The sequence below is a fragment of the Nicotiana tabacum genome, chromosome 7 (genome assembly GCF_000715075.1).
Source record: "Nicotiana tabacum cultivar K326 chromosome 7, ASM71507v2, whole genome shotgun sequence".
Classification (NCBI taxonomy): domain Eukaryota; kingdom Viridiplantae; phylum Streptophyta; class Magnoliopsida; order Solanales; family Solanaceae; genus Nicotiana; species Nicotiana tabacum.
In genome coordinates, this window is record NC_134086.1 from 5,414,242 (window position 1) to 5,425,860 (window position 11,619).

Here is an 11,619-nt window from a genome sequence, read left to right on the forward strand (position 1 = left end):
ATAGACACGCACCTCCTTACCCTGGCCTCCACCACTCTCTTCCAAACCTTCATAGTGTGACTCAATAACTTGATACCTCTATAATTGTTGCAATTTTGAATATCACCCTTGTTCTTGTAAAACGGAACCATTGTACTCCACCTCCATTCTTCAGGCATCTTCTTTTCCTTAAAAATATTATTAAACAGCCTAGTGAGCCACTCCAAACTTGCCCGCCACGCGCTCTTCCGAAATTCCACCAGGATTTCATCTGGCCCCGTTGTTCTGCCCCTGCACATCTTACGATCTCTCCTTCCAGATCCTCTACTGTAATTCACCTACAGTACTTAAAATCTCGCCGACTATCGAGTGCTCCAACTCACCCAACACAATGCATCTATCCCCCTGCTCATTCAACAATTTATGGAAGTATGTATGCCATCTTCTCCTAATGAGTGCCTCGTCCATCAACACTTTACCATTCTCATCCTTGATGCACTTGAGTTGGTCTAAGTCACGGGCTTTCCTCTCCCTCACATTGGCAAACCGGTACAACCTCTTGTCCCCACCTTTGCCCTCGAGCTCCTCGTACAAACGATCAAATGCTGCATTCTTAGCCATCGTAACAGCTAACTTTTCCTCTCTTTTTTCCTTTATGTAACACTCCCATTAAGTCTTTTTTTTCCTCCTCATTTGTACTCTCTACTAGCTTCAAATAAACAGCTTTCTTGGCTTCCACTTTACCTTGAACCTCTCTATTCCACCACCAATCCCATTTATGACCCCCAGGAGAACCCTTCGTGACTCCTAAGACCTCTCTAGAAGCTACCCTAATGCAATCTGCAGTCATGGACCACATATTAGACGCGTCCCCCATACTTATCCAGGCCATCATAGCCAACAACTTCTCCCATAACTCCTGACCTTTGTCCTTGGTCAAGTTACCCCACTTTATCTTAGGTTGCCTGCACCCCACCCTCTTCCTTCTACTCCTCTTGATCTCCAGGTCCATAACTAGGAGCCTATGCAGAGTCGTGGGGTGCTCACTCGGGATGACCTTGCAGTCAGTGCACAGACCTTTATCGCATTTCTTGCAGAGAAGGTAATCAATATGAATCTTGCCTATTGAATTTTGGAAAGTGACCAGGTGCTCTTCCCTCTTCGGGAAACTCGAATTAGCTATAACCAAATCAAAAGCTCTAGCAAACTCCAACAATGAATTACCTCCCTCATTCCTATCCCAAAAACCGTACCCGCCATGCACATCATCATAACCCCTAGAACTTGCCCCAATATGACCATTGAAATGTCCGCCAATAAATAACTTCTCTGTGTGCGGGATACTACGCACCATCTCGTCCAAATCATCCCAAATCATAATTTTACATTTTGAATTTTTTTATAATTTTCCCAAATTTTTCTCTAGATACTCATGAATTTGATTTTAAATCTAAGATATAATCACAAAATATAGTTGAAAATTTATTAGAGGTACTTGTCCAATGATTTGATATGAAAACCCTCTCTCAAAATCGCCCATTCTCGGACCTAGGATTCAAAATATGATAAAATGAAGCTAAGTCCCAAAATGAGAGTCTTAATACTAGCCTCAGATGTCGCATTTGAGATATCAGGATTGCAAATGCGATGCTCGCAAATGCGACAAAAGTATCGCAAATGCGAAGGTTGATCAGCTTTGTTCAGCTCGCAAATGCGAGCTCTGAGTCTTTCGCAAAAGCGACAGTTACGTCGCAAATACAGAGCTGCAATCGCAAATGCGATGAAGTGGTTCGTAATTGCGAACATCCCTACCCCAGCCCATTGTCGCAAAAGCAAGAATGATCTCGCAAATGCGATGAAAACCTCGCAAATGCGAGAACAAGACACCAGCACAGCTAAACCTTCTTCCAACACTCCGAAATGCATACGAAACTCATTCAAGCCCTCGGGCCTCATGCCAAACATTCACGCAAGTCTAAAAACATAACACGATCGAAACACCAAAATAACCTCTAGAACCACGAATCGGATTCTAAAACACATGAAAATCACCATGAACTTCAAGAACTTCTAGAATCGCAACCAAACGTCCGAATCATATCAAATCAACTCCAAATAACACCAAATTTTGCAGCCAAGTCCCAAATGACATAACAGAGCTTCTCCAACTCTCGGAATCGCATTTCGACCCCGATATCACCAATGTCAACTATCAGTCAAATCTCTCAATCTTCCAAAACTTCAACTTTTCAATTTTCGCCAAAATGCTTCAAATTACTCTATGGACTTCCAAATCTAAATCCGGGCGCACGCCTAAGCCCGAAATCACCACCCGGGCCTATCGGAACTATCAAAACTCCAATCCGAGGTCAAATACTCAAAAGTCAAATCTTGGTCAATTCTTTCAACTTCAAGCTTCTCAAATGAGAGTCACTTCTAAAAATCCTTTCTGAACTTCTCGTAAACCCGAACCGATGATGCGCACAAGTCATAATACACTGTGTGAAGCTATTAGTGACCTCAAACTGTCGAACCGGTTGTAATTGCTCAAAACAACCAGTTGGATCGTTACAATAATGATAGCAAAAAAAAATTTAAAAAAAAAACATAATTATCATTTTGATATTTTAAATTGTCTCGTTGACTTTTTATTGTCATATTTTATTTTCAGGTAGAGCTTTTTTGTGTTAATTTAATTCGCATGCGTAGCACAGATGTCTAAAATATTTTAGTTATGTTTGTATTATTGACTTTTTTGTCATAATGGTTAATTTCTAATTGCAAATAACGCTTATCTTCAAGTGGTTAGGTAAACTTGTCCTCTATTTTCATGTTTTATAAAAAAAATAGGTGAATTATTAATTCATACGCAAATTAGGAATATAAAATTTGATAATAATGAGATCACGAGAGGCGAATCTATATGGTAAAAAGAGTATAATATATTCTACCAAAGACTTTTTCTTGTCCCTTTTTATTATTATTTTTAAATGGTTAACGTGTAGTCATTGATGTTCTACAAAGATATTAAAATTAATATTATTTCTAAAGCTTCTTGTGTTTCATTATTATGTGATTTCATCAAAATGCTATCTACAAGTCTTTCTGTTAGTAGAAAAAAAGGGAGAAAAGAGAACTAGGCAAGAATTCAAACAAAACTACATATATAAAAATGTAATGTACATAGGTCTTAGACATTTGAACATTGCTACATTTATGAGGAAATTGATATTGTACAACAATCTCCTCTTTTAATCGTCATAACCTTCTTATTTTACCATAATAATCACAAGAAATATTGCATTTAGAAAAAAAATACAGTACGAAACTCTAAATTGGGAATAGGATAGCTCGCAAAGGGTGGGCTTTGGCTAAGGTGATACCAAATTTCTCCTCCATGTCTAAGTCTTTTGGTGCAAGTCCTGCCTCAAGCTTCCAATTGAAGGAATTCAATAGCGAGCCCAGCATTACCGGAACCATTCTTAATGCCAGTGATAGGCCGGGGCATATTCTTCTACCAGCACCAAACGGAATCAATTCAAAATCTTGCCCTCTCATATCCACATCCGAAATCCAAAACCTCTCAGGTTTAAACACTAAAGGATCCTCCCAAGAGGTAGAATCTCGGCCAATTGCCCACGCGTTGACTAGTACCTGTGAACCCTTCGGGATGATAAAGTCACACAGTTCAACATCCTGCTCCACTTTACGCGGGACTAAGAACGGAACGGGTGGGTGCATTCTTAAGGTTTCTTTGATAATGCATTGCAAGTAAGGAAGTTGGGAAAGATCAGCTTCTTCTACTATTTTTCCTTTTCCAATGACTTTTGCAAGCTCAGCTTGTGCTTTTTCCATTATTTCTGGTTGTTTCATTATTTCTGCCATTGCCCATTCTAATGTGCCTGTGGTTGTATCAGTCCCCCCACCAAATAGGTCCTGTAACATTTGTAATTCACTCAAAATTACTTAAAAGGCATTTTATATGACAAGCACGTAATGTTTTCTTAACTATTTCTTGTATAACCATGGTGTCCGGATCAGTTTACGTGCACTCGACTAATTCCGTGAGATACTTGCTATTTTCGCTAGCACATGTACTGGGCTTCCTGTTTTCTTAACCATGCATAGGGTACACCTACCAATATGCAAGATAAAATTATATATGGAGTATGTTTAAATTTAATCCAGCTATTCAATGATCCCTACGAAGATCGTACAGGTTCTAGTATTTTAAACCTTACTTCGCTATATACCATAAACATGCATTCTTTATGTTCGAACTTCTAGGATAGTCACAACTCACATGTATATTTTCTGGAATTTTTCAAATTTCTATTTTTTTTTCCAATTATCATTCAAGTAAAACTTTATTATGTCCTTTTCAGCTCATTACTTGGCAGTTGGCTGGTCAAGAAATTTAAGGCAAAAAATTTGAGAAAGATGTAAATTTAATCCCTCCACATAACCATAGGTCTCTGACTCGAGCTGAAAATATATGAATCCTGGTAGGAAGCACTCCCAATATGAATATCACACAGTATAGGAAAATAAAGGATGAAGAGAACGAACCAGAAACATGGACATGATATGATTATGATTGATCTCTTCTGGGTTTTCTTCGCTGATATTGAGAAAATCTTCTAAAACATCACTCTTTGCACTGCTAAATCTACTCTTTTCCTCCAATCGCTCGTTGATCAAACCATCAAAAAGTTTAATTGCTTTATCCATAAGAAATGTTGCACGACGCCTTATCTCTTGAGGATCAATCTTTTCAAGTATAGGGAAAAAATCTACTAGGTTAGGCTTCCCAACCTCAGCCATAGTGCTCCAAATCACATCCTTCAGCTCAACCTTTAAATCCAAAAAACATAGTTAATGCATTTAGTGGCGAAGCTAGAAATTTCTCTAAGGATGTTCAAACTTGAAAGAGGAGAAAAAAAAATCCCCGATAAAGGGTGTTCAATATATATTATATACCTCGAAAACCTAATATTTTACCTATATACACAGGGGTGGAGCCAGCATATCGCAACGGGTTCGGTCGAACCCTGTAGCTTTGGTTTAAACTCTGTATTTATCTTAAAAAGTTCATTGAATATTTAAAAGTTATTAGTTTATAACCTAGTAACTTAAAAGGATTAGAACATCGAATCCATAAGCTTTAACTAGCTCCGCCTCTGTATACACCCAATGTAATTTTTTGACGAAGGGTTCTGACCGCCCTTAATAGGCTGTAGCTTCTCCCCTGAATGGCCGTTTAGTACACATAAAGTCAAAATGAGGGGTCGGGTTGTTACAAGTTATTGATCAGAATTACCTTTGAATCCGAAAAGGGGTCAGCCAAGTCTTTAGAGAAAAGGGTGTTGGACACCAAATTGAGATTAGTCTTGAAAGCAACCTGACCTATATCCACAACTTCACCTTCTTGACTACATTTTGCACAATAAGTAAGCAATTCTGTCACCTTTTGAGATCTTAGATGTTGATTTGCATCAAGCCTATTGTAAGAGAAGATATTGGTGTTCAAGATTCGTCGAAGCGTTCGCCATTGAGGGCAGACAGGAAGCCATACTACAGAAAATTTGTAATAGTTGCCTGCTTGAAGTGCATTAGGAATAAATCTAGTTGAAAATGCTTGATCTTGATTTTTAAGGACTTGTTTTGCCATGGTTGAAGAAGAAATGACAATTGTAGTAGTTTGGCCAAGTTTTAAACTCATAATTGGACCGTAGATTTTTGCAAGATTGGCTAGTGATATATGAGGTTTTTGACCTAATAAGTGAAGGTTTCCAATAATTGGCCATGGTTTTGGCCCTGGTGGAAGCTTTTTGCTTCTTATTTTTGCTAGAAAATAGAGCAAACTCCAGGAAAGAAATGATCCTAAAACAAGTGTATAGTAATCCATTGTGCCTCTCCCACTCTCTTCCTTCAAAGTTAATACTATCCACAAATTAAGTTGATGTGAAAGAAAGTTGCAGCACAATTGTAATGGGGAATGCATATTTATATATGTTGCTTGACCTGTTTAATCCAGATTCGCTCCACGTAGAGCATATAAAAAACCACTTTCTACTCTGAGTTTGTCCATTCGACCCTTAGTGGATTTTGGGCCGTGACGGGTTGGTGATTAAAAATACAACAACAACAACCCAGTGAGATCCCACATGTGGGGTCTGGGGAAGGTAGTGTGTACGCAGACCTTACCCCTACTCCGAAGGAGTAGAGAGGCTGTTTCCGGTAGACCCTCGACACAAGAAGAAAAGGGACAATATATCAGTAGCAAAGGAATCCTAACAGCTAACACCAGCAACGAATAACCAGAAAATAAAGAGCAAAGTATTAATACTAAGCATCAACAAAGGCATAATTCTACATACGCAAGGGAATAATATGTACATACAGGGCCGCTAAACATACTATAGCCTAACTTTCGACCCTAAAGAAGTATTAAGAACATAACTGGAGCCCCTAACAGCCTAAAACAAGACACTATCACACTAGCCTCCGGTCTCCTAACCTACAACCCTAGTGCTCGACCTCCACAACTTCCTATCAAGGTTGGTGAGTAAAAATATTTTCTAGAAATATATGTTGAAGATTAATAATGAAACTAAAATATGAGATACTGTGTTGATAAACTTTTGAATAATAAAGATTAATACTAATAATGTATAAGTGTTAGGTGGAGTAAGTAATATATTGAAGGTGTGCGTACAAGCTGGTCTGAATATCACCGTTTATTTTATAAAATAGAAAGGGATCCAATACAGGTGTGTTTGATCTGAATCATATATTTAATAATTAGAAAACTGAAAACAACAAGTCAATTCACCGCGCACGTTGCTTACGATCTTTATCTTTCTATTTATTTAATAGTAGTTATTTTATGTAACTATTCTACTAAAATAAAGCCTTGCCCTCCTTAGTACTATATGTATCATGTGCTGTCAAAAATATACACAGATGTAGCGTAATTACTGAAGGCCTAACTTTTGTACGCTAATGTTAAATGTAGAGTGTTCTCATGCTCCTATTATTGACTTGCATAGAGTGAAAAATTAAAAGCAACAAGAAGAGAAAACGTGTTTATCTTATTTCATGAAACTGAAGATTGAAAAATATAGATGTATACTAATAACTAAAGACCTAACTTTTGTGGACTTTCTTGGTCTACGATAACTACTTTTATCAATTAATGTTAAGTGCAGTTTGTTCTCATATAGCATGCTCCTACTATTCTCTTGCATTGCATAGTGTGAAAAAAGAAACGAGGATAGATTTACAAACAAAAGAGGTTTGTTATATAAGAATCCTTAGTAAAAAGGAAAGCCGCAATACAAGGCATCCCGCGTTCATACAGGGGTCGGAGGAAGGGTCGTATTCCAAGAGTTTGTGTGATGTAACAGCCTACCCTAGTGGTTATAAGATCTACTTGGTGTCGATCTATAACAGTCCCATTTGTTCCGATACTTTTTGGATGCTATAATGAAGTGATGTTATAGAAAACATATATAACATAACATGAAAAATTGATTTCAAACAAAACTTGGCTATTATAGTGAAGTGTTGTTATAAAGGATGTCTCTTATAAAAAGGGATGACTAGAGGTGAAGCAAGGATTTGAAGCTTATGATGAGTTCGGGGTTCCAATCCTTTTAAGTTGTTGGAATCTGAATTAATAATTTGTATATATTCAATGGATTTTTTAAGATAAGTACATGGATTGGACCAAAGCGACTGGGTTTGACCAAACCCGTACTCGATGGGCTAGCTCCGCCCCTGGGGATGACTGCACATAAAATATCTAGTTTGACGGAGAGACCATGGGTTAACATGTCCCATAAACTACCCAATAAATATTCCCTTATATTCTAACCCCAAAACCTCTCTGGTTTAAACACTAGAGGGTCCACCCAAATGGTAGGATCTCGACGGGTTGCCCATACGTCGACTAGTTGTAACGACCCAGCCGGTCGTTTTGAGTATTTCTATTCCATTTAGCTATTTGAAGTCTTGATCAGTATCATATGATGTATTATGACTTGTGTAAATCGTCGATTTGGTTTTTAGGTTATTCGGGATTGATTTGGAAGAATGATTCTCAACTAGGAAGCTTTAAGTTGGAAAGGTTGACCAAGTTTCGGATATGTTTGGGTTGTTGCGCTCGTTTATTATGTTTCGACGACGTTTCTTCAAGCATAAATAGTACTACATTAAGAAAATGAGCTACAATTTCTATTTTGATTGAAACATTCGATCTGTATCGTAATTTTAGAACTATAGCAATTGGAATCATCAAGTTTTGACATCGTATTTAAAAATCTTCAATATTTTCAAATACTGAAACCAACATATCTCCTTTATAATAAGGTCAAATGGAGTGATTCAAAAGTCTAACTTAACTGAAATTTCACAAGGAATCCATTGGAGGCATATTCGGACTCGTTTGGCACAAGAAATGAGGCAGTACAGCTGGGCAGAAATATTTAATATTAAGAGTTTGTTTATTTGGTCATATTTTGAGTTGGCGAGCTCGGATTTGGGCAATTTTGGAGGCGATTTTCATCACATACATTGGGATAAGTGTTCTACATCTCCCGCTTGGTCTCCCAGGCAGCTTCCTCCACGGGCCGACCTCTCGACTGCACTTTCATTGAAGCTATATCCTTTGATCTCAACTTTCGAACCTGACGCTCCCAAATAGCCACTGGCTCCACATCATAAGTTAAATCTCCCTCTAACCAAACCGTGCTGAAATTCAAAACATGAGACGGATCGCCAATATACTTCCGGATCATAGAAACATGAAATACCAGATGCACACTCGACAAGCTAGGTGGAAATGCAAGCCCATAATCCACCTCTCGCCCTCCGTACCACTGAAAGTCGGAGGCTAAATTCTACCAAACCTCTCCAATCGATGCTGCTCGTCGTCAGGCATAACCGGTACAACATAATCCTAGGCTGGTGCAACCGGCTGGGCTGGAGGTGCCCCCAGACGAAATCCGACAGCCAATTGCTGGCTCTGAATAACCAGCCCAGCAATAAGCTCAATTCTTCCATAACATAAGGGGGTGGGCTTGCTATGTTCTATTTGGGTTATATTTCATGAATCCATTTTCATTTTCGGCATTTGATTTATGATTTCAAAGTGAAATATGGGGTTTTTTGTCTAAAATTTCATAAAGTGAATTTTTAAGTTTTGAACATCGATTCGGAGTTGGATTTTAGTAAAACTAGTATGGTTGGATTCACAATTGAATGGATTATTGGATTTTCTGAGTTTCGTCGGGTTCCAAGGTGCGAGCCCGAGTTTGGCTTTTTGGTTGATTTTGGGCTTTTGATTAAAGATTCCATCTTTATCGATTGAGTTTGTTTCCTTTAGCATTATTTGATGTTCTTGAGGTTATTTTGTATTGTTTTGAGCCATTCGAAGGTCAGTACGTATTGGATGGCATTTCTAGAGTATTGTTTGGCTTACTGGATATTGAATTCGGCTTGGTCGAGGTAAATAACACTTCTAAACTTGGTGCCGAGGGTGTGAATCCTTGAACATACATGTTATGTGTTTGGTGTTGAGGTGACACACATGCTAGGTGACAGGCGTGTGGGCGTGCATTGTGTAAATTGTGACTCGGTTGATTCTATGATACTGTGTAGTTACCTAATCTTGTTTCTATCTATGAAATTTCTACGTGTTAGATAAATGGAGTTGCGAATCATGTTAGAAATCATGCTTAGTCTATATGCTTATTCTGTTGGGATCCACTGAGGCTGTTTTTTTTGAGTTATTTTCTTAAATTGCAATTACATATGTAGTCATATTCATTCATTTACTTATCATATCTCAGTCCCTATTTTCACTGTTGTCACATTATATAATCATTGTTTGGGCTGATTGACATAAGATTTGTGAGCTCGAGAGACTGGAGAGATTGATGACTAAGTTAAGGCCTAGGGGCTGGGTTGTGGCTAAGATTCATGATGGGATTGGGCTATATGTCGTAGTAGGCCTTATGTCTATATGTGGATCGGGTTATATGTCGCAACAAGCCGTATGGCTATATGTGGATCGGGTTGCACACCGCAACATGCCTTAAGGCTATATATGGATCGGGTTGCAAGTTGCAACATGTCGTATGGCTATATATTGATCGGGTTGCATGTCGTAGTAGGCACCGTACTGTGCTGAGAGACTAAGTGTGCTGAGTGACTGAGCGTGATGAGTGAGAGTGTGAGACAATGAGATTGAGTACTCTTAGAGCATGAGTACATGAGTTCATCTATGTGATGCATTGCATTTGTCATGTATACTTGACATACATTCATAGAGATACATTCCCTCATGTTACACAATTTTGTGACATTTATGACTTCACATGCACATTAACGTGTAGGCATAGAGACGTACTTCCTCATGCTATCTGAGATTGAAATGTCTCATCTGTTGTTGAAAGTCTTTGGGAAAAATCATAGATTCTTGACTTACTCATATTTTGTTGATTTTGGTGAAAGATTTGAGTTTTACTGTTATACTTTAAAAGCATGCCTATTTTTTCGTAACTGTGAACGAGCTGAGCATCATACCTTTGAGTTGATTCTTGTACTACTTTGATGTTGGCTATGTGTGTTAGACTTTGACCGTTGTCCAAGCTCGTCACTTCTTTCAACCTAATGTTAGATTTGTCACTTATTGAGTACATGAGATCGGTTGTACTCATACTAGACTTCTGCACCTTGCGTGCAGAGTTTGGATACTGATGTTGTTGTGTATAGTGGGAACTAGAATTGAAGATGTACCTATGTTCTGGTCATAGCTGCCTCTTGTTCTTCGTAGCTTTAGAATTTTTAATTTGTTCATGTATATTTCAAACAGATGATGTATTTATTTCATATCAGCTTTATAAACTCTAAATCTTATGAGCCCACGATTTGTACTACCAGACTTTGGAATTTTTGTATAAAAGTTCAGTTGTATTATCATTACTTCTCTTAGTAAATCTCATTTGAATTGGATTTTGTTAAACTGGCTTACCTAGAGGGTTGGGTTAGGTGCCATCACGACTAGTCAGATTTTGGGTCATGATAAGTTTATATCGGAGTCTAGGTTCATAGGTTCTACGAGTCATGAGCAAGTGTCTAGTAGAGTCTTGTGATTGGTATGATGACGTCTCGAGAGGCTACTTGGCATTTAAGATAAACTTCCCATCTTTTTTTCCTTATCGTGCGACAATAATTCAGCTTGAAGCATATCTCTTTGAATTCCTTCTATTCACTTATATGAGCATGTGAGCGCTCGGTATCAATTGTACATCGACGACTTGTGGATTCCATGGATGAGGTGCAAGATCTGTTTATTGTGTGCTGAGGATGGGCCAGTCTGGAAGACTTGAGGCCGAGTTTTGACTGTAGCTTGAGCACGGTGATTTCGGTTGTGTCAGCATATGATTTTGGAGTTATATATTCAGTAGTTTCTCTATGGATGGAATTTGTGACTCAATAACTAGTTAGATGACTATATGATGAGTAGGATGTGAATGCAGGATGTGTTTAGATGGTTTGAATATGACGGGACGATTTTGCTTGAGATGTGAAAAGGACTATTGGATGCTAGATTTATGTGGATGTGTCATATAG

The 11,619-nt window shown here is 38.2% G+C and overlaps 2 protein-coding genes across 2 annotated transcripts; both read right to left on the reverse strand.

Moving 5' to 3' along the window:
• Positions 1 to 303: 303 nt before the first annotated feature.
• LOC142161962 (uncharacterized) lies at positions 304 to 1,333 on the reverse strand. Its single transcript, XM_075218254.1, has 2 exons — positions 686 to 1,333; positions 304 to 630 (listed from the first exon to the last, which is right to left on the reverse strand). Exons 1-2 carry the CDS (start codon positions 1,331 to 1,333, stop codon positions 304 to 306), a joined length of 975 nt encoding a protein of 324 aa, XP_075074355.1.
• A 1,783-nt stretch (positions 1,334 to 3,116) lies between these two features.
• LOC107810877 (geraniol 8-hydroxylase-like) lies at positions 3,117 to 6,002 on the reverse strand. Its single transcript, XM_016635704.2, has 3 exons — positions 5,300 to 6,002; positions 4,549 to 4,833; positions 3,117 to 3,915 (listed from the first exon to the last, which is right to left on the reverse strand). The coding sequence occupies exons 1-3, from the start codon at positions 5,981 to 5,983 to the stop codon at positions 3,310 to 3,312; spliced, it is 1,575 nt and encodes a 524-aa protein (XP_016491190.1). The 5' UTR covers positions 5,984 to 6,002; the 3' UTR covers positions 3,117 to 3,309.
• Positions 6,003 to 11,619: the final 5,617 nt, after the last annotated feature.

What these genes read in the sequence shown, in the direction of transcription:
- LOC107810877 (XM_016635704.2), bottom strand. Translation starts at nt 5,983, where the DNA reads ATGCATTCCCCATTACAATTGTGCTGCAACTTTCTTTCACATCAACTT. An exon ending in ACCCCTTTTCGGATTCAAAG is followed by an intron (nt 4,834 to 5,299) that starts GTAATTCTGATC and finishes TTGGATTTAAAG; the next exon opens with GTTGAGCTGAAGGATGTGAT. An exon ending in ATATCATGTCCATGTTTCTG is followed by an intron (nt 3,916 to 4,548) that starts GTTCGTTCTCTT and finishes CAAATGTTACAG; the next exon opens with GACCTATTTGGTGGGGGGAC.
- LOC142161962 (XM_075218254.1), bottom strand. Translation starts at nt 1,333, where the DNA reads ATGGTGCGTAGTATCCCGCACACAGAGAAGTTATTTATTGGCGGACAT. An exon ending in AAGCTGTTTATTTGAAGCTA is followed by an intron (nt 631 to 685) that starts GTAGAGAGTACA and finishes TGTTACATAAAG; the next exon opens with GAAAAAAGAGAGGAAAAGTT.